At 54.1% G+C, this 22,230-nt stretch overlaps 2 protein-coding genes across 2 annotated transcripts; one reads left to right on the top strand and one right to left on the bottom strand.

The window, feature by feature from the left end:
* The first annotated feature begins 1,314 nt into the window (after positions 1 to 1,314).
* HSPB7 (heat shock protein family B (small) member 7) lies at positions 1,315 to 5,009 on the top strand. Its single transcript, XM_008694688.2, has 3 exons — positions 1,315 to 1,592; positions 2,098 to 2,231; positions 3,505 to 5,009. Exons 1-3 carry the CDS (start codon positions 1,385 to 1,387, stop codon positions 3,682 to 3,684), a joined length of 522 nt encoding a protein of 173 aa, XP_008692910.1. The 5' UTR covers positions 1,315 to 1,384; the 3' UTR covers positions 3,685 to 5,009.
* A 7,271-nt stretch (positions 5,010 to 12,280) lies between these two features.
* Positions 12,281 to 17,016, bottom strand: SRARP (steroid receptor associated and regulated protein). The gene is made up of 3 exons (XM_008694915.2): positions 17,010 to 17,016; positions 13,608 to 13,859; positions 12,281 to 12,708 (listed from the first exon to the last, which is right to left on the bottom strand). Exons 1-3 carry the CDS (start codon positions 17,014 to 17,016, stop codon positions 12,281 to 12,283), a joined length of 687 nt encoding a protein of 228 aa, XP_008693137.2.
* Between the last annotated feature and the right edge of the window lie 5,214 nt (positions 17,017 to 22,230).

The raw sequence follows: 22,230 nt of genomic DNA, 5'->3' as shown, positions 1-22,230 counted from the left end.
GGGGGGGGAGAGAGAAAACAAGCAGGGAGCAGGACAGGGGCAGAGGGAAAAGCAGACTCCCCTGACACCTGGCTCGACACCAGGACCCCGGGATCATGCCCTGAGCGGAAGGCAGACACTTAACTGACTGAGCCACCAGGTGCCCCTCCTGGAGGGCTTTGAATCAGACCCACCTGGTCCGAATCCCAGCTCGGGCCCCTTACCTACGTGCAAGCCCCGCCCTCTCTGTGAGACTCTGCTTTCCCGCCCCGTAAAATGGGAACAACGCCTCTTTCCCTCACCGAGCTGGGTGGGGATCAAATGGGGCGGTGCTGGAAAGCTCACAGCCAGGAGGCCCTCCAGAAGTCCGAGCTAGAAGAGCGTCTTCCGGAATTCTCCTTTCCCTTTCCCTGAAATCCCGCCTGCCATAGACCCAAGCATCTTCAATGAGCTGGGGGTCAAGCAGACAGTTCCCAGCAACATAACCTTCTAGACCTTGAAGGACAATTACCAAGTTATCTGCCCCCCTCCCCTGAGTCCTGGCCCAACCCCCACCCTGGCCTAAGGGCCGCCAGCTTCCTCCTCTTGGGGCCCCAAAATGCTCTGAGAGTGGGAGGAGGGCAAGCACAGAATCTGGGTCCCCGTGGGAGCGGGCAGGGGGACAGCTGCACATTCTACCCCCCCCCCCCCCCCCGNNNGGGGCTGTCTCAGTCCTTCCTAAGAGATGGTTGTAAACATTATCTGCCCTGAGGGAAGGAGTCTCTCACCTCACGCAGGGGACCAACAGATGGAGGTCCTCCACCCACCCCTACCTTCTGACCTGGCATCCCATGCTCTCCCCAGAGCCAGGCACTTGGGCCCCCGCTCACCTGACTGCCCACCCCCTAGATCCCCCCTTACCAAGGACTGGCACTTTGGGGGAGAGGGGACCAGAAACAGAAAATCCTATTGCCAAGAAGCTTGCAGTCTGATGGGGGAGGCACAGTCCTTAGAGAGCAGCCCCCCACCCAGGCTGATGGGGGAGACAGAGACACCCCACACACAAGGTCCCGCAGCAGGCACGGGGGTCTGAGCAGCGAGGGGACAGGTTGCCCCCGGCCCGCCGCTGCGGAGGCCCCGGGCTGCAGTTATCGGCCTGGAATGCCGGGCTGTGAGCTCAGCCTGGGCCTGCGTGTGTGCCGGACTGTCAGCAGTGCCGCCTCACCGGAGAAGATTTCCAGCCCCCTCCGGGCCGAGGCGAGGCCTAAATTTAGCTAGGAGACAAGGGGCTGGCCCCAAGCCCAGGGACGGTCGGGCCTTATAAAGCACCGGCAAGCAGGGCCCGGCACGCTCCCCCAGAGCCTGCTGCCCACACCCTCTCTTGTCCCCCTGCCCGCCTGGCCAGGGCCCGGCCGCCCGCCCGTGGATGAGCCACAGGACCTCCTCCACCTTCAGAGCGGAGAGAAGCTTCCATTCCTCCTCGTCCTCGTCCTCATCCTCATCCTCGTCCTCGTCCTCCTCAGCCTCCCGCGGCCTCCCAGCCCAGGACCCGCCCATGGACAAAGCCCTGAGTATGTTTTCCGAGGACTTTGGCAGCTTCATGCGGCCCCACTCGGAGCCCCTGGCCTTCCCAGGCAAGTTGTCAGGGCTCGGAGGGGAGATGCATGGGTAGGGGACCCCTGCTCCAGGGCAGCCGCCCAGAGCAGGTGCCGCACGACTATAGCCGCATGTGGCCACCAGGACAGATGTGGCCACAGAGACAGATGTGGCCACAAGAACGGCTGTGGCCCCAGAGGTCAGCTCTGACGCCAATGGCCACACAGGGCCCGTGGCCAGGTCCTCGCTGGAGCCCTGGAGGACTGGACCGGGTTGAGGAGTGGGAGGCAACCCCCAGCCCCCAGGCCTGGGTGGGCTGCCACACACAGTGTCACCCAGCCCACCTGTGCTAGGCGAGGCCCCATCCCCACCACGGAAAGGGCGGGCTGCCGGAGGTGAGGAGCTGTGGGCAGGGGGGTTAGGAACAACAGCTGAGGGGGAGGTCAGGCCTGGGGGCCAGCCCCTTTCCCCAAGAGGAGCCAGAAACCCGGGTTCTAGAGGCAGGTGTGCCCGGGGCTCAGCTCACAGCAGCCTTCCCCACAGCCCGTCCCGGGGCGCCGGGCAACATCAAGACCCTCGGGGACGCCTATGAGTTTGCAGTGGACGTGAGCGACTTCTCACCTGAAGACATCATTGTCACCACCTCCAACAACCACATCGAGGTGCGGGCAGAGAAGGTGAGCCTGCCCACCCTGCCCGGACCCTGGTTCCACATCTGTACCCTCTGCCCAGCGTCCCCACTCCTGTGCCCCTGCTGGGACCCCAGACCCTGACTGGTGCCCCTCCCCACCCCAACCTCCCTTGGCGGACTGGAGACCTTGCTCCTGTTAGTGGTAGGCCGAGCAGCCTCCCCATGGCTGCCTCACCCTGCCCCAAGGTGCTGGGATCCTTTCTTTAGGAGACAAGGGCTGCTGAGGGCACCGCAGCAGGTATGGGAGAGGGGTGGAGGGGTGGAGGCAGGGGGCACCTGAGGAGGTGAGGTGAGGGGGGAGCCAAGAGGATGGAGATGGGTACTGAGTGGGGACAGCTTTTCTGGCAGGCATGTGGGTAGGTGGGGGGCTCCCAGGGAAGCTGGGGGGAAGAGTTCCCCCACGTGACACCCTTCGAGCCCCTTTTTCCACCCCCACCCAGAGGTTCAGCCCCCATCCTGGATCCTTGAACGGGGCCCAAGGGTGGGCAGACCCTGCTGTTCAGGGTCAGACACACTCCAGACCCCACACTCCCTGCACCCACGGGGCTCAGGGTCACTGGGTCACTAGGGTCTCAGAGTCCCAGCTCCCAGGAGGCCTCTGCTGGGGAGGAGCGTGTGGCCCAGCCTGACCAGGGCTGCTGCCCCCCACAGGGCCGCAGCCACCGCCGCCCAGCAGGGAGGGTCTGTCCAAGGCTTCCTGCGGATGCTCCAGGGCCTGGTTTCCTCTCCTGAGCTCGGGAGGCTGGCTGCCCCGGCACCTCGGTGGAGAAGCCGAGGCCTGTGGGCACCAGGACCAGGGCAGCACGTGCCAGCCTCCAACCCCCGCCAGTGACTCAGCCACCCTAGGCTCCTCTGGACACTATGTGCTGGCCAAACCATGGGGGGAGGGGCCGCCTGTCCAGCCGGGGCGGCGGACACCCCATGTGTCTGGGCATCCCAGAGGGCACGGCCCTGCTCCGAGCCGTCTTCTCTTTGTGGCTCTGGAGCTCCAGATTCTGCCACCGAGCTCCTCCCCCTCTGAGCTAGCCCCACCCAGCCCCTTGCCTCCCCCTTGGAAGCACTGGGGCTCCCCTGAGCACCTCTGTCGCTGTCCCAGCCATCGCCCCCCGGGCCAGCCCCTCTGCACCTGAGACTAGAACCCCTTGGCATGGACATGCAGGGGCCTGGCTGGCCTGAGAGGAGGGAGACAGGGCTGTGGCTTGACCTGAGCAGGACAGGGGTGAGGGGCACCCTGCCCTGACCCCTCACCCCTTCCCCAGCTGGCAGCTGACGGCACAGTCATGAACACCTTCGCTCACAAGTGCCAGCTGCCCGAGGATGTGGACCCCACTTCCGTGACCTCTGCCCTGAGGGAGGACGGCAGCCTCACCATCCGGGCCCGGCGCCACCCACACACGGAGCACGTCCAGCAGACCTTCAGGACGGAGATCAAAATCTGAGGGCCTCCCCCTCCCTGTCCCCTCCCGCTCCCCCTCTTCTCCCCAACTGGCCTACCAGAGAAGTTTTCCTCACCCCTCATGACAGCTTGCAGGACATCTCAGCTCAAGTTCCAGGCCCTGAGGTGGGTCATCCCCCCCTGAACTGGGGCCTTCTGCTCTCCAGGGCAGGCCAGGGAACCTTTTGCCTCACCTGTGGCCCCCAGATTCCAGATGTGGCCTCTTTCACTTAATCCGGAATAAAGGGATTGAGATGGGAAAGGAAGCTCCCGGGGAGCCCACTCTGGGGAAGGGGCACTGGGACAGGCAGGATCTCTAGGCAAGTAGTCTGCAGGACAGACAGATGGACAAATCCTTTGATCTCTGGGGTCTCTGCAGGGCAGGGGCAGAGGGGACAGGGATCTGGGACCCCCAGGGCAGGGGGGAGCAGGGGAGGCAGAAGCAGATATTAGGCTGGGGCGCTGATCCAAGCAGAACTGCACAGGGAAGCCAGAGGGGACAGCCACGGGGGCGGGGGGGGGAAGCTCCCCTCCACCACTCCCCGAGCCCCAAGCCAGCTGCAGGGCTGGGCTGCCCAATGTCTGTATATAGATGGGGTTTTTCCAATATAGCCGGTTCCTGAGGAGCTGTACAACACCCCTGCCCCCCTTACCCGCTTGTGCCCTCAGGCAAGGCCTAGCTGAGGGGTGGGGCTGGTCCTGCCTCCCACCTGGAGACCTGGGCTCCCGGGGCTGCCTCCCCTGCAGACAGGTCACCCAGCTAAGGTGGGAGAGACAGCACGGATGGGGCCTTGAGTCTTCAAGGTTGGACCCCAGCTTCTTGTCAATCTTCCCCTGCGGCCAGTCACCTCCCCCATTCTTCCCCCTCTTTAATCAATGAATCTATAGGCTTGGTGTGTGTATACACCACACACACATGCCCATGGTCATGTCCTTCAAATACTGAGCATTACCATTAGTGGAGGCTGAATCCAGCACATTCTAAAATCAGATTTTACAATCTCTATTTTTATCGATGGGGAAACAGAGTCTCTGAGCAGTTGAATGCCCGGCTCACTCATTAAAGGTTGGATCTGAACCCAGGCTGTGAAAGCTGCTCTCGAGCGCCCCCCACCCCTCTGAGCCCTGGGGGGTAGTGCCCCTCCTTCTGCCCCTCGTGGCCTCTGCACCCTGCCCCGCATCGTCCTGCTGGAGACTGCCCAGATCATAGGAAGAGGCCCCAGCTCAGTTCCCTCCTAGTCTCCAGTCCAGGGCAGGGGACCTCCAGGCAGCCTTCATCCTGGGGAGCCCCAGATACCCCCAGTGACACTGGCTCAGTCTCCAACATACAGAAGCAGGGGTGGGGGGGAAGGGGTGGTTCACAGTAGCAGAGACTCCCTGGGGGCAGGAGGCGGGGCCAGCTTCTCTCTCCTGCACCTCTTAGGTCAGTGTTCTATAGGGTGGCCTCTCACCCCTGCCATTCTGGGGTCCTTAGGGGATGACTGACTGGGGGGGTGGAAGGGAGCATGGGAGGACCCGAGCATTGTACCCTGCACACACAATAAACAACAGAATCACAGACTTCTGGACATCACCTGCCTGAAGTTCTCAAACTTGGGATGGGGCTGGAGGCAGCCAGGGGGAGAAACCCCAGAATAAACTGACATGCCTTCCTTGAGATTTGGGGCCTGGGGTGGCAGTTCAAGTACATTTCAAGGACCTCACAGAAATGTGGGTGTCCTTTGGCCTCCTCCCTCGGCTCCCAGACCCACCAGAGAGGAATCCCAGAATTGTTTCCCTGAAAAACCTTGCAGTGCCTTCTCTTCCAACTGCCAGCCCCTGATACCACATGCCAGGCACTGTTGCAGGCACTGGGACACCAAAGGCGGGCCAGCTGTCCTGCGTCGTCGTCGTCGTCGCGTCACCTGCCCTCTTGAAGCCCATCGTGTCTGAGGACCAGACTGGCTGAGTGACTGGCTCAGGGTCGCACAGACCCAGCGGCAGGGCAGGGCTGAACCCTGGCTGCAGGGGCTGGCCGGGTCAGGGAGTCTGGGTGCGCTCTGGAGGGACCCCACCCCCAACACCACGAGGCGCTGCTGAAACCGGAGTGTCAGGCGCTCCCCAGCGCAGGTCGGGCTGCAAGAGGGAGGAGGGGAGGAGGGGAGGAGAGGGGAGAGGGGGCGCGGTATTTCCAGCCTCCGTGACTCACTGATTCCACTGGGCTATTTGCAGCCCCGAAACTCATCGGCGCGGGGGTTGGGGTGGAGCCGGGCCAGCTTCCCCGTCTCCGTCGACCCGCACCCAGGGTCAGGCTCACCTTGGCTTTCCGACCCCAGCGATGCCCCTCCCTGGGTCGCGAAGGGGGCGGGGCTGGGCGGCGGACAGCCCCGCCTGGGAAACCTGGCAGCTCCCCCCAAGTGGCCAGTGGGGCCGAATACGCCCCACCTCCGGCCCCAGCAGCCCTCTTCCCAGACCGAGGTTTTGGGAGATGAAGATTTCGCGGGGGACAGAGCAGAAGCTGTGTCTGAGAGAGCCCTCCCACCAAGGTGACCCTGCGGGGGAGGAGGCGGGGAGATGGGGACGGCAGGCCCTCTTTCATCGGCTCCGCCCCCTGGGCGCCTGGGCTGGCCCAGGCGCTTTGTCTCCCCGGGCCCCCCACCCTTTCCAGGCTAAATATAGGCCTGGCTGCAGGCCCTGTGCCCCACCCCCACTACCACCCCGTGAAGAATAATTTTAGCAGCCCCATTCATTGAGCGCCTAGTGTGTGCCAAGCATACTGCTCGTCCCCACAATAATTCTGCAAGGTAGGTACCAAGGAGGTTCAGAGAGGTCAAGCAACTGGCCCAAGGTCACCCAGATTGGAAGTGGCATGGCTGGGATTTGAATTCTTGTCTATGGCTCTAGAAAGTCGGCTCTAGAAAGTCCTCTCTAGAAAACCGGAATCAGTCCCTCCCCCCTTCCCCCCCAACACAACACCATCAGAGGGTTAAGTCAGCTCCCCTGCCGCTATCCCGGCATTCTGTACAGGGAAGTCAAATTGTACATCTCATATAGTTTTTGGAGTGGGCCTGGGCAGGAGGGCAGGGGAAGTTGCAAAGATGCAACCTTCCAGGGCTGGAGACCTGAGAGAAGGTCCAGGTCAGGTGGTGCCAGAGACCCTGAAGGGTGCCAAGGAACTAGAAAGTTCCTTTCGTTCAGGTCCAAAGCCACCTCCTCCAGAAAGCCTTCTAGAGCTCCCAGCTCAGGGACACAGACAAAGGCCCAAAGAACCCTAGGCCCAAACTTTGTGTTCAAAAGAAACTGAAACTCAGATGAAAGGGGGGCTTGCCTGAGGGTGAGGGCCGGCTTGGTTGGCCGGCCCTGTCCCCTTGGAGTCACTCCAAACTCCTCTGGGTCTGGTGGGGAAACTGAGGCCCAGGGAGGGCTAGAGCCTTGCCCAGGGTCACACAGAAGTCAGTGGCAGAGGTGAGATGAAGACCCGGGCCTCCAGAACCTCAGGCCAGGGCATGGCTTCCAGACCAACCGCCTTCATGCCCATTGCCCCCTTTCCGTGGCCCAGAGGTAATGCCCATCCCCCACAGTGTGCACCCCTCATCTCTGTTCTCCCCAGTGTCCTCAGATCCTAGTTCCGCAGGGGCGGAAGACGCCTTATTCTCCTTCCTTGCTCCGAAGTCTGGCATGGGAAGGGAGCTAAGTGCGTGTTTGTAGGATTTTTTGAAAAGCTAGCAAGCCTCAGGAAATAGTGGAGGGTCAGCATAGACTCTGGAGCTGCACGCCCTGGGTTCGAGTCCTGCCCCTGCTGCTTCTGAGCTGTGCGATCCCGAGTAAGTAACATAATCCGTCTGTGCCTCATTTACCCCATCTGCCAGTGGTGCTAATGGAATCCATTGCCAAGGTTTTGTAATGCGTGTAAAGGGTTTGGCACCTGGGAGCTGACTGGAGCTCAAGTATGCCACGCCCCGAAAACGCCCAGGAGGGCTCAGCTACTGTGACCTCATTCAGATGCGGATCCTGACCTCCCCCCCTTCACCCACACTGTCTGGGGCTCCCTTGAGGCCAAGACTCAGGCCAGAGGATAGAGGAGCTGCCTCTCCATGAAAAGCAGGTAAGGGCAGAGCTAAAAGGTCCCCTGGCCATCTCAGAAGATCCTGTCTGGGCCCTGGAGCTGGAGGTGGGGGGAGAGAAGCCTCTGGATGCTTTAGTTTCCTCATCCCAGAGACAAAGATCAGGCACCACCCTCCCAGGGCTGCTATGAGGAACCAGAGAGCGATGGTGTTTTAGTATAAGCTTAATAAATGCTAAACTCTTGTTAAAATGCGCTTGTTTTCTAAACAAGGAAAGCCAAGGTTCCATCCCCCAGGCTCTGTCCTCAAACAGCAGAGGGTCCTGGGGCACATGGTGACTTGAGTCTGCAGGAACGGTGCCCAAGGCAGGAGCCTCTGGGCATGGGAGGGAGTGTTATTTACTGTCAGCACAGCTGGGCCATCCCACACCTGGCCTGGGGCTCACGGTGACCAGCCAGCTGGGCCAGTCCCCAGTCCTCCAAGGCCTGGACCCAGCGACAATCTTTCATGGGAGTCTGGGGGCTACTAGACTGGGTGCGGGCCCTCTGGGCACAGAGCAGCGCTGCTGGCGCTAGGACCCCCTGAGGAGAGGGCAGGACAGCAAATCTTCACCTTCCTTCCATCCTTCCGAGTCCTTCCCTCCCTCCCCTCCTTTTTAAAAAATGTAATTTATTTTTTTAAAAGATTTCTTTAGGGGCACCTGGGTGACTCAGTCGGCTAAGCATCTGCTTCTGGCTTGGGTCATGATCTTGGGGTCCTGAGATCGAGTCCCTCATCAGGCTCCCTGCTCAGCGGGGAGTCCGCTTCTCCCTCGCCCTCTGCCCCTCCCCCCACTCATGCTCTCACTCTCTCAAATAAATAAAAAAATCTTAAAAAGAATAGATTTATTTATTTATTTTAGAGGGGGAGAGAGAGAGAGAATGAGACAGGGAGGGGCAGAGGGAGAGAGAGGGAGAGAGAGAATCTCAAGCAGACTCCCTGCTGAGTGCAGAGCCCGACCCGGGGCTCGATCCCTTGACCCTGAGATCATGATGTGAGCCGAAACCAAGAGCTGGATGCTCAACTGACTGAACCACCCAAGCGCCCATCTCCCCTCCTTCTCACACAATTCTCCACCACCCCCTGTCATATATAGACACTTTAAGGTACTGGGGACACAGTCCTGATGAAGCATGGCTGCCAACCCGGAAACACATTTACTTACACTTTAACTCGCTAGTTCAATAAAGTCTTTTATTGATTGATTGATTCATTCATTCCTTCAACAGAATTTTGCTGAGTTCCTACGGTATGGATGGTAGGCAAAGCTCTGAAGTCAAACTACCTTAATTTCACCCCTGGCTCTGCTACTCGCTAGCTGTATGACCTTGGGCCAGAGCTTTCCCTACCTGAGCCTCAGTTTCCACATCTGTAAAGTGGGAGAGTGCCTCACAGGATTGTGGGTGGACAGACGAACTGAGCTCTCTCCTCCCCCTGTGAGCTCCATATCAGGGTGGGCTCTGCTCACCTGTTCAGCCCCACACACGCTCTGCACCATGTCAGGCCCTAGGCTGGGTCCTCATCAAGCCATTTGCCCATTGAACAAATGTGAGCACAGTGCCAGCGGCAAGGCTCGGGGTCACGATGCTGTGGCTCACAAGTGTGGAGTCACACTGCCTGGGGTTTGCATTTGGGCTCCGCCTCTTTCCTCACCTGCAAAATGGCAATAAAAGTCGTACCCACCTCTCTGGTCTGGTGTGAGAGGAACACAGGTGGGGTGTGGTGCATATGAAAATATACGTCATTGTGGGGCACCTGGCTAGCTCTGTCAGAGAGCAGGTGACGCTTGATCTCAGGATCGTGAGTTCGAGCCCCATGCTGGGTATAGAGTACTAAAAAACAAATAAATAAACTTAAAAACATGCAGATATATATATACACACATATATACATATAGTCATTATGGGGACGAAGTGGGTGTTGGTTAGAATGAAGTTTGGCTTTTGGAAGCATGGACCCCACTGGGTGGCCGGCGCAGGACTCGGTGCCCTCCCAGCCAGGCCAGGACACAGTGCCCTCCAGTCTGATGATAGGGCGACACCTGCTGTTACAAAGCTGCATGTGCAGCCACAGGCCCACCCTCTTCCTTGACGGCCTCGAACTCCCTTTGCGGCTGCGTCTTTGGGCTCCTCCACTCCAGTGCTTCCCAGCCACGAGAGGAGAGAGGAGGGACAGATGTCATCCAGATTACTGTGTCACTACCTCTCTAGACCAAGTCGCCACCCCCCTTTGTCTGGCTTGGGGCACAGCCTCCTAAGCTTCCCACCCCCTCCTGCACCTCCACCCTTGCCTTCTGGTCCCAGCACAGGAGTTGGGAAAGTTTCATTTTGCTTTGAAGTAAGTGCCGCGCTCATCCTGGGGCTTGAACTCACGACCCCAAGATCAAGAGTCACATGCTCAGGGCTCCTGGCTGGCTCAGTAGAAGAACATGCAACTCTCAATCTCGGGGTCGTGAGTTCAAGCCCCGCGATGGGTGGAGAGATTACTTAAATAAATACATACATACATAAATAAACAAATAACGAAATAAACTTTTTTTAAAAAGTCACATGCTCTACTCACTGAGCCAGCCAGGTGCCCCACAGGAACTTTTTTTTAAAAAATAGGTCTGAGCATGTCACTCTCTGCTCACAATTTCCAACAGAATGTATCTTAGAATAAAATCTAAAGCCCTCGTCATGGCCTGCAAGGCCTCACGTGATGAGGTCCCTGCCACTTCTCCGGCCGCTGTCCCGTGTGCACATACACACGTTGTCTTCCCCCAACTGGAGAATAAGCTCCTCCAGGGCGGGGCCTTGTCTGTCTTATCACTGCTCCAGCCGGGGGTCTAGTCCAGAGCCTGGCACACAGTGGGTGTCCAGTAATACTGAGTGAATGGATGAATATACTCCAGCCAGACCGAATGACTCTGGTCCTTCTTCCTGGGACACTCCCCACCCCCGTTCCCTGGCCTTTGTGTGGCTCACTCGCTGGTCACGTCTTAGTCTAGACATCACGTCCTACAGGAAGCCCTCCCTGATCTCCTCTCCTCAGAGTGGGCTGGACACCCTCCTCCAGCCCCGCATTACTCTGTACGCCCTTACTCTTGCCCGCCCCTGCCCCCTCCCAGGCCGTGAGCTCCCGGAGGACTGAGGTATGGCTGTTCTCTCTGGATCCCCTTTGCCTGGGAGAGAGTCCGCCGAGCGCATCCGTGTACTCCAGCTCCCTAATCTGTGCTTTCTCACATAGGCCCTGCAAGGCTGTCGCTCCCCTGGCACAGAGCAAACGGCCAATACACCTTAGCTACTGGAGTTTGCAGGAAACTAGTAAAATAGTCGTTGAATAAGTAAGTGAGACTTCAACAGTTTTGTTTCAGAGAGGGAGAGGGAGAGAAAATTAAGCAGGCTCCCTGCCCAGCACGGAGCTGACGCAGGGCTCGATCTCACGACCTGAGCGGAAATCAAGAGTCAGACACCTAACCAACGGAGCCACCCAGGCGCCCTGAACATTCAACAATTTTAAGGAGAAAGCCTAGAGATATGCTTCCGCACAACGTCGTGCATCTTAGACCTACACGCAGCCTCACACACACGTCAGTGACCCCACTTCCCGCTGGGTAACACGACGGCCCCGTGAGACAGGGACCACCCGCCCCTTGTATCCCTGGGGGCGTATGAGCCTGGTCTGCTGTAGCCACTCGGGAAATGAGCGCTCTTGTTTGTATCTGTTCCAACATGACCCCCCATTACCGTGCGGAGCCCCTCCCGTGCCCCGTCGAGAAGCAGGTCCCCTTATTTCCCATTATGAATCGCCAGGTCCCACCTGCCCCCCTGAATTTCCCCACCTGGTGTCGGGGCCTCCCAGGGACCCACACACTTGCACGAGAGCCAGGATGGCGGCGGACAACTCGTGGCCCCTGCCTGTTGCCCTGGGGCGTCCTGACGCCACTCGGGTCGGCCCCTGATGTCCACAGTGCTGGCTCCTTCTCGTCTTTTAGGTCATACCTTGTTACCCACTCAGGCCTTTCCCACCCACCGTATCAGAAAAGCTTTTTGCCCCCATCACTCCCCATCCCGGCACCCCATTTCAGCTCCTACACAGCACTCGTTCCATCACTGTTCAAAATCATCTTTATTTATTTGGTTCCTTATTTAACCCTTCCCCTCACCCCCACCCACCGCCCCGAGGATAAGCGCCAAGGACGCTGTGGTGTCTTCCCTAGTACTCGGCAGAGCCTGGCATGCAGAAGTTGCCCTATTAGGATTTGCTGTAGGAACGAATTGGTCTCTTTCCAAGCGCAGGTGCCTTACCCTGCTTCTAGTGAAAGGTGAGCAAAGATAAGGAGGAGGAAGGAGGAGACCTTTGAGTGTGTACTTGGTGGCTGTTTCAGATGTCCTTGATCGATCTAATGCTCTTCCTTGGCTCCGGCATAAAGACTCCTGCTTGGCTGGGGAAGGGGGCTGGGGCTTTGGGAGCTGCAGTCCCCCAGCTCTCGAGCCGGCCGTGCCAACCCCCTCCTCCACAGCCAAGCTCTTCCAGTTACTCTGCCTGCCCACAGACGCAGGAGGAGAGGGCCTTGAGCGAGCCGATGACCGTGCCCCAAGCTGAAGACCTCGAGGGCACAATCTTCAAGGGGTTCCCCTTGGCTTCAGGAGCCTCCTGGGGGACCCGTGGGCTGACTGGGGAGGAAGCTGGGGCCACCGTCCCTCTGCGGGGTGGCAGGGTCCCCCCGGTGTGGGCCAGGTGGACCCCACCCGGAGGGGCCTCCTGAGTCATGTGGGGCCGGTTTCCTCCGCAGAACAAGATATAGGTCTTCATCGGAGGAGTGACAGGTCCTAGATGAGGACCAGGGGCTCGGGGCGGCACCGGGGGGGCCACCAGGGAGAGCTGTTTGCCACGAGCACAGTCGATAACAAAAGTTAGGTGAGCGGCGGGGATGGCCTTCTGATGGCAGGCCGGCTTCTCCCCTGGAAGGAAGGAGGAGACCAAAGGCTGGAGTTAGCATAGTCAAGTGTGGTTTCATTTCACTCACTTGTTCCCTCCCTCCGCCAGGGTTTCACTGCCCATTTGGTTGACTCACAAAGACGGGAAGGGAGTGGAGTCTAAGAGCACGGATTTCAGCCTCAGGGAGACCTGGGTTGGAATCCCGGCTTCCCCCTCTCTGCCGTCTGCCTTTGGGAGCACAGCCCCGGGCATCAGGGCTCTGTGCTGTGCCCAAGAACGTCCCATGGGGACTCTGGTGCACTGGAGGAGGCTGGGGGTCCCCGAGGCTCTGCATTTTTAACAAGCCCCCAGGGAACGCCAGTGCTGCTGGTCCACGGACCTCACTGCTGAAGTAATGAGGTCCTCGAGCAAGAGGAAGTTCCTGCCACTTTATACGGACAAGGCAGCAGAGGCTCAGCCTGTGCAAAGGTGGTCCTCAGGGAGCACCACGCTGCGCTCCCCTCCCCCACACAACCTCGCCCCTAGCCTCAGAGCCCACTGGTAGTGCCCGGGGCTGTCTGTCCTGGGCAGCCCTGCAGTCGTGCTTTTGTACCCTCCCGACCCAGCTCAGGGAGAAGCCATGAGCCAACTGATCAACGTATCAATGAAGCGAGTGTCAGACCAGCTCCGTGTGAATCCAGAGCCTGGACTCTGAGTGAACTTTTTGAGTTACCCAAGGAACAAATTCTCTTCACTACGTGCTCTTCCTCACGACACAGGCTCGGAAGGAAGCTCGTGTTCTGGTATGTTTGTTAACACACAGAATCATTGAAGCCCACCGCCCATGGCTTGAGAATCCCGCAGCTCCAGGGTGGGTGTCTGCCCTCCCGCACCACCCCAGCTGGTCTGTCTGCGGGGCTGAGGCCCCTGTGCCACCTCTTACCTGGGCTGGTCTCCAGATCTGTCTCAAGGCCCATGACTCTGGGGCTGGCTTGTCGGTCGCTGGGGTCTTCCGAGGGGGTCACCGTTCTTGCCACAGTGGAGAACTTCTCGCTCTGGGAGGAGGAGAACTTCTCAGCGGCCTCTTCCAGGATGTAGCTCCCCACCCAAGGACCAGACCTTTTATATTTACCAGACCGGATCCGGATCTGCTGAGCGAATTCCACCGGGAGCCACAGGAACGGGCCTGGGGCGGCTAGGGGATGGCTTTGATCGACAGGGTTATGTCAACAGAATTGTTGTCAGGTCACTGGGAGGCCGTTCTACCAAACAGACCCGATTTTCTTTCCACTCCAGCCACTTCCTACCTGTTCTTTGCCTTAGCCTGGCCAGACTTCAACAAGAAAATGGATTTCTCATGGTCCTGGAAGCTGGGAAGTCCAAATCAAGGGGTCCACAGATTGCGTGTTTGGTGAGGACTCACTTAGGGGTTCAGAGACGGCCGTCCTCCCAGCAGGGGCTTCGCACGGCAGAATGGGCAGGGGCGCTCTCTGGAGTCTCTTTTATCTAGAGTCCTCCTCATGAGGACTCTACCCTCAAGACCTAATCACCTCCCAAAGGCTCCACCTCCAAGTCCCATCACACCGGGATTTAGTTTCAGAATATGAATTTGGGGAGGACACATTCAGCGGACAGCATCCTTTAAATCAACTGACTGTTTTTATTGAAAAATATATATATACTTTGTTATCATCATGTTTTCAGGGAAGTAGAGTTGGCATACAGTATATTAGTTTCAGGTGTATGACATAGACATACTGATTTGACATTTACACATAGTAGGAAATGCTCACCATGGTAAGCATAGTTACAGTCACCATACAAAATTATTACGGTATTATCAACTACATTCCCCATCCCCATCCTGTAGTTTTCATCTTTGTGACTTCTTCATTTTATTTTTTAAATTATTATTATTATTTTAAGATTTATTTATTTTAGAGAGAGAGAGCATGCCAGTTGGGGGAGATGCCGCAGGAGAGGGACAAGCAGACTCTGCACTGAGCGCAGAGCCTGATGCGGGGCTTGATCTCACGACCCTGAGATCATGACCTGAGCTGAAATCAAGAGTCAGCCGCTCAACCAACTGAGCCACCCAGGCACCCTGACTTATTCATTTTAAAACTGGAAGTTTGTACCTCCTTTAAAAAAAAATTAAAGTATATATTTTGGGGGCACCTATGTGGCTCAGGCGGTGAAGTGGCTGCCTTCAGCTCAGGTCATGATCCCGGGGTCCTGGGATCGAGTCCTGCTGTCGGGCTCTCTGCTCAGCAGGGAGTCTGCTTCTCCCTCTCCCTCTGCCGCTCCGCCTACTTGTCCTTGCTCTCTCTCCCTCTATCTCTGTGTCCAATAAGCAAATAAAATCTTTAAAACAAAAAGATTTTATTTTTTAAGTGATTTCTACACCCAGTGTGGGGCTCAAATTCACAACCCCGAGACCAAAACTCACCACCCCGAGATCAAGAGTTGCATAGTCTAGCAACTGAGTCAGCCAGGCACCCCTCTTTTGTAACTGGAAGTTTGAACCTCTTAATCCCCTTCACCTATTTTGCCCATTCCCCTGCCCCCATCCCCCTGACAACCACCAGTTTGTTCTATTCCTGAGTCTGTTTGCTCAATTGTTGGAAATAGACTTTAAAATGAAAATTGGAAGCATTTCATTAATTGTAACAGTATCACTTCTGTACATTACAAATAACTCTGTACTGTATAAGAATAATGGTCCCCCAAAGATATCCATGCCCTCGCTGCCAGAACCTGTGAAAGCGTTTCCTGACACAGCAAAAACGACTTTGCAGTTGTGATTAAGGGTACTGAGCTTCTAACATCACTTCTGATGTGTGTGTTTGGTTTTTTCCCACACCAGCAAGCAATTAACTCTGTTCTGACACAACCTACCTGGAGATAGCGAGATTCCACAGATTAAGGGCTCATTCCCACGTGACTGCCGATCCTAACTGCTCATGCTAATTGTAATTCCACACTGTCACCTGTGATTCTGATTTCTAGGTCAGAGTTCCCCATGCGCCCCTCCTTATCTGCTAGAGAGGCACACAGAAGTCAGAGAAACATTTTATTTACTACATTACCAGGGTTTGGGGGTTTTGTGGTTTTTTTGGTTGTTGTTGTTATTGTTTAGATTTTATTTATTTATTTGAGGCAGAGTGAGAGCGAGAGAGATCATAGAGAGAGAGCGAGAGGGAGAAGCCAACTTGCCACTGAGCAGAGAGCTCAATGCGGGGCTCGATCTCAGGACCCCGAGATCATGACCCGAGCCGAAGGCAGGTGCTTAACTGACTGAGCCACCCAGATGGCCCTAGATTACCAGTTTATTATAAAAGGGTACAACTCAGGAACAACCAGATTGAAGAGATGCACAGGAAAGGAGGTAGAAAGGGGCGGAGCTTCTAATACTCTGAGCCTGTCACTCTTCCTGAATCTCCTCCACTATGTTCCTGATTGGTTAAATCATTGGCCATTAGTGACTGAACTCAATCTCCAGCCCCTCAACCCTCTTTGATGTTGGTGGGTGGAGCTGAAAGTTCCAACTCTCTAATCACACTTTTTGGGTTCCCCTGGCCACCAGGCCCATCCTTAGGTGACCTAGGGTCTTTCTAAAAGTCACCTCTTGGGGCACCTGGGTGGCTCGGTTAGTTGAGCGTCTGGCTCTTGATTTCGGCTTAGGTCATGATCTCGGGGTCCTGGGATCAGCCCCGAGGGGGTTCCCTGCTCAGTGGGGAGTCTGCTTCTCCCTCTACCCCTCCCCCCTGCTCACCATCTCTTTCTTTCTCTTGGATAAGTAAATAAAATATTTTTAAAAACTAAAAATAAAAAATAAATAAAAGGTACCTCGTTAATATAACAAAAGACACTTTTTTTTTTAACGTTTCATTTATTCATTTGACAGAGAGAGAGCACAAGCAAGGGGAGTGGCAGGCAGAGGGAGAGGGAGAAGCAGGTGCCCCACTGAGCAGGGAGCCTGACTCAGGGCTCGATGTGGGGCTCCATCCCAGGACCCTAGGATCATGACCTGAGCTAAAGGCAGACACTTAAACGACTGAGCCACTCAGGCGCCCCAAAAAGACACTTTCTTGCTCTCAACACTTGGGCAATTCTAGAGGGTATGAGGAGCTCTGTGCCAGGAATTGGACAAAGACTATATATATATTTCTTATTATAAATATAGTATCACAAGTATGAACTTTGAGAGGGGGAGATTATCCTGAATTATCTGAGTGAGCACAGTTTAATCACACAAGTCTTTAAAATCGGAGAACATTTCCCAGCTGGGTTAGAAAGAGATGTGTTGATGAAAAAAAGGCCCGAGACAGGGCATGAGACTCACCTGTCATTGCTGGCTTTGAAGATGGTGTAAGGGGACCTGAGCCGAGGAATCGGGCGGCCTCTGTAAACTGGAAAAGGCAAGAAAAGGGATTTTTTTCCCCCTAGGACCTGGATGGAGGGACCTCCCTGGCAACATCTTAATTTCGGCACAGTGAAACCCATGCCTGGCTTCGGACCAACTGGTAATAAACCTGTGTTGCGTTAAAGCCACTAGATTGTACTTTGGCACGGCAGCGATAGAAAACTGACAGGCTGCGCAAAAGTCTAAGAAAATAAAATTAAATTCTAGCTGGATATTGTCGCCTGTGTAATCTGACTTTAAAGTGACGGGGCACCTGTGGACACCAGCACTCCCGCCATCATGTGATGAGAAGGGCATGTCTCATCTGGGGTCTCCTTCCCCCCAACCCATAACCCGGGTCTATCCATGAGAAAAATATCGGGAAGATCCAAACTGAGGGACATTCTGCAGACTACCTCCCTGGTACTCCTCAAACGGTCAAGACCATGAAAAAATAAGACGGAGAAACCATCACAGAAGGGAGGAGACTAAGAGGCCGCGGTGATGAAATGCATTGTGGGATCCTGGAATCAAGAAAGGATGTTAGCAGGGCGCCCGGGTGGCTCAGTCGGTTAAGCGTCTGCCTTCAGCCCAGGTCATGATCCTGGGGGTCCTGGGATCAAACCCCGCTCGGGGCTCCCTGCTCATTGGGGAGACTGCTTCTTCCTCTCCCTCTGCTCCTCCCCCAGCTCGTCGTCTCTCTCTGAAATAAATAAATAAAATCTTTAAAAGTTTTTAAATTAAAATAAAAGGATGTTAGCAGAAAAGCCTGTGATAGCCAAATGAAGGGAGGAGTTTAGTTAATAGTACTGAACCAATGTTGCTTTCTTCATGTTGACAAACGTTCCAAACTTACCTACGATATTAACAATAGGGAAGACTGCTTCTCTCTCCCCTTCTGCCTCTCCCCCCACCCCCTGGTTGTGCTCTCACTGGTTCTGTCTGTCTCTCTCTCTCTCAAACAAATAAAATCTAAAAAAAAGAAAAAAAAAATTCCAGCTGGGGTGTCTGCCTGGCTCAGTTGGAAGAGCATGTTATCTTGATCTCAGGGTCCTGAGTTTGAGCCCCATGTTGGGAGTAGAGGTTATTTAAATAAATAAGTAAAAACTTAAAAAAAAAAAAAAAAAGAACTCCAGCTAATAAGTGTGGAAAGAATGATAGCATCAGAAATGCATCGTTTTACAACCTCTAATGAAATCATTGATTCAGGGAAGGATCTTCAAAGGAAGAAACTGTTACATGGGAAGTTGATGCGGAACTTTCCAAAGAAGGAATTGGGCTCCTCCCACCCAGACCCACCATTGATCTTAGCACCACTGACGGGGTCCCTGACGTGACTCAGAAGCATCTAGAACGTGTTCTTACCAAACATGTGGGACCTGAACCTACTTACCCCCTCCAGCTAATCTACAGGAAATGAAAGGAGAGAAGTGCTACTCAGATGACAGCACGAGGAAGCAAACAGAGAAATCCAGAATGTGGGATGTTTACAGGACAGGATTCCAAAGAATATTCTTCCAAAAAAAAAAAAGATTTTATTAAAGAAATTTTTATTTTTAAAATCTTACATCATGGAAACATAAGATAATTTTTTAACAGTTGCACACTGAACCATATGAGGGCTGAATGACATATCTGGGGTTTGCTTTAAAATATTTCAGTGAGGGGTGCCTGGGTGGCTCAGTTGTTAAGCGTCTGCCTTTGGGTCAGGGCGTGATCCCAGAGTCCTGGGATCGAGCCCCACATCAGGCTCCTCTGCTGGGAGCCTGCTTCTTCCTCTCCCACTCCCCCTGCTTGTGTTCCCTCTCTCGCTGGCTGTCTCTATCTCTGCCAAATAAATAAATAAAATCTTCAAACAACAACAACAAAAAACCAAAATAAAATACTTCAGTGAGGAGGGTGCATGGGGAGTGCGCTCGGTTGAGCCTCTGACTCTAGCTTTAGCTCAGGTTATGATCTCAGGGCTGTGAGATGGAGCCCCATGTAGGGCTCATGCATAGGGCGGGGTCTGCTGAAGTTTCCCTCTCTCTCCCTCTCCCTCTGCCCCTCCCTGCCTCATGGCTCTCTCCCTAAAATAAATAAATTCTAAGAAAAAAGTAATAATAATAAAAAAAGAAAGAAAGGAAGAGAAGAAGGAAAGAAAGAAAGGAAAAGAAAAGAAAGAAAGGAAGGAAGAAAGTAAGAAAAGAAAGAAAAGAAAAAAAAAACCCACTTCACTGAGGGGCACCTGGGTGGCTCAGTTAGTTGGGCACCTGACTCTTGATCTCAGCTCAGCTCTGGATCTCAGGGTCGTGAGTTCAAGTCCCATGTTGGGTTCCACGCTGGGTGTGGAGCCTACTTAAAAAAGTAAGAAAGAAAAAGGAAAGGAATGGGGCGCCTGGGTGGCTCAGTCGTTAAGCGTCTGCCTTTGGGTCAGGGCGTGATCCCAGAGTCCTGGGATCGAGCCCCACATCAGGCTCCTCTGCTGGGAGCCTGCTTCTTCCTCTCCCACTCCCCCTGCTTGTGTTCCCTCTCGCTGGCTGTCTCTCTGTGTCAAATAAATAAATAAAATCTTTAAAAAAAAAGAAAAAGAAAAGGAAGGATATATTAAGTACCCATAACAAAACAACTGTTGAATCTGGATGGTGGGCATGCAGAAAATATTTTATTATTTTATCTAGTTTTAATATTTTATTTTATTATTTCATATAGTACTTTGTTTTTTTTCTTTTTTAAAAAAAGCTTTATTTATTTTAGAGAGAGAGACAATGGGGGGGAGAGGGACAGGGAGAAATCTTAAGCAGACTCCACACCCAGCACAGAGCCCTGCATGGGGCTTGATCTCACAACCCTGAGATCATGACCTGAGCTGAAATCAGGAGTCAGACACCTAACTAACTAAGCCACCCAGGTGCCCCTTCTTTCCTGATGTTTTTCTTTAAAGTAAACTCTAGGGCATCTGGGTGGCTCAGTCCGTTAAGTGTCTGCCTTGGGGTCAGGTCATGATCCCAGGGTCCTGGTATCCAGCCCCACATCAGGCTCCCTGCTCAGCAGAGAGCCTGCTTCTTCTTCTGCCTGCCACTCCCCCTGCTTGTGCTCTCTCTCTGACAAATAAATAAAATCTTAAAAAAAAATACAAAACTCTACACCCAACATGGGGCTCAAACTCACGACCCCGAGATCAAGAGTCACACACTCCACCGACTGAGCCGGCCAGATGCCTCTATTTTATCTAGTACTTTATAACATTTTGAAAACGGGTGTGAAGTAAAAAGCGTATGTCAAGGATGCCTGTGAAGAGTTAAGAAAACTGTTTTATGACAAATAAGCAGAGAAAACATCGTTGCATTTATAAATTAGTATACTGTTGGGGCGCCTGGGTGGCACAGCGGTTGAGCGTCTGCCTTCGGCTCAGGGCGTGGTCCCGGCGTTACGGGATCGAGCCCCACATCAGGCTCCTCCGCAGTGAGCCTGCTTCTTCCTCTCCCACTCCCCCTGCTTGTGTTCCCTCTCTCGCTGGCTGTCTCTATCTCTGTCGAATAAATAAATAAAATCTTTAAAAAAATTAATATACTGTTATGTAATTCATGATTTTCAACCTGTGTGTAATCAAATTGATAAACTAAATTCTATACGTAGACATTTGTCAGTGTGTCTGCAGCCCTTCAAGTTCATAGCCACAAGTTAGCCAACCACCGAAGTTCTCCTGGTTGGGAAAAGGCCCACGTGTAAATAATAACCGAGCTTTGGGAGGACATCAGGGTGGGAGGTGGACGAGGTTCTGGCTGGAGACTCCAGAGATGGTGAGGGGCCCTGCGTGTCGCTCGGACAGCTAAGGGGAGAGGGATCGGAGGGGAGAAGCCCAGGTGGAGGGAGTCTGTTAGTAATAGACTGCAGCAACACCCCCCCGTGAGAAACCAGGCAACCATCACCCCTCGCTCATGCCAGCAGCAGGGGTATCCTTCGCTCCTGCTCTCAGCCACCTAGCGTGAATTTGTAGATACGTCCTTCTGCGTTGTTTAAGGAATTTCTGGCATCTCATTTAATGGAGACCATTTCTGGGTCTCAATTGTCAACCAACTGTGCCATTACAAGCAGCCTCAGCTGTTGGAGCTGGGACATTAAAACCCCAAAGTGTCTTGGGGTTCACTTCTATTTATACATTCAGCCAAGGTTAATGTTACGTTGCTTCCTCTCTGACGTAACAGGTCTAAGTTACAGGTATATTCTCTAGGTTTCAGCTCCCTTACTAGGTAAGGCTAGCTTTTCTCCCCCCTCCCTGCTTCCTTGGTGGCTTGCTTTCGTAGATCAGTAAATCACCGTAGGGTCAGGCCACGTGCTTGTTCCCTGGGGCACTTTGGACTGGGGCAGAGCTGCAGACCAATAAACGATAATGATCTCTCAGGGGCATCAGCTGTAATTTCCTCAGATAAGGCCAGTATGGGCTTTCCAGGGAAAGCAGGGTCAGTCTTATTCAATAGGGGGAGGGGGTTACCTTTAAGGCAAAAGAGTTTCGGTGAATTTTGGATTTGGAGAAGTCAGGGAACTTAGTCATCTGCATCCACCCAAACACCCCCGTCTTGATTGCTAAGTGCCGCTTGTTCCCATTCAGTGCACCTGGCCAGACTGTGACTACAACTTCTGCTGCAATTATAGTACAATTCAGCAACCCACAGGATCTGCTCTAATTTTTGGCTACATAAGCCCTGTAGCTACAAGAGAGGAGACAAAATTTTTTAGGGTAGTCAGGAATGGCCCTTGCTTCTCTAGTCCTGTCCTGAGCTGAGAATTTAAACCCTAAGTATTTCTTTTTTGAAAGTCTTCAGCCCAATTATACATAGGCAGCCTATGTGACAGTCCTTACAGTCCTCACATTCTGCTCTAATGGTCAGTGTGGCAACTACTCCGTCTCCCAAAGCCTATCTTTATAAGGCACTTTCCCCCAGGCACCAATATTTATTGTGATAAGTGATAACTTCTGTAACTAGTTTTTCCCTGTGCAAAGTAGGCTAGATCTGTATCACCTTCAAATCTAATGCCTTGACCCCTTTGGAGGTCAGTTTCCTGCAGAAATAGAAACCTTGCTGGGTGTTCTCTTTAAACTTCTTACTTTGGAAAAAAATGTAGGTTCACATGCAATGTTTTTTTTTTAAAGATTTTTTTTATTTATTTTTGACACAGA

This window comes from Ursus maritimus, unplaced genomic scaffold (assembly GCF_017311325.1).
Source record: "Ursus maritimus isolate PB19 unplaced genomic scaffold, ASM1731132v1 scaffold_32, whole genome shotgun sequence".
Lineage (NCBI taxonomy): Eukaryota > Metazoa > Chordata > Mammalia > Carnivora > Ursidae > Ursus > Ursus maritimus.
Note: the sequence above shows the minus strand (reverse complement) of the source record. Positions and strands in the feature narration are given on the sequence as shown.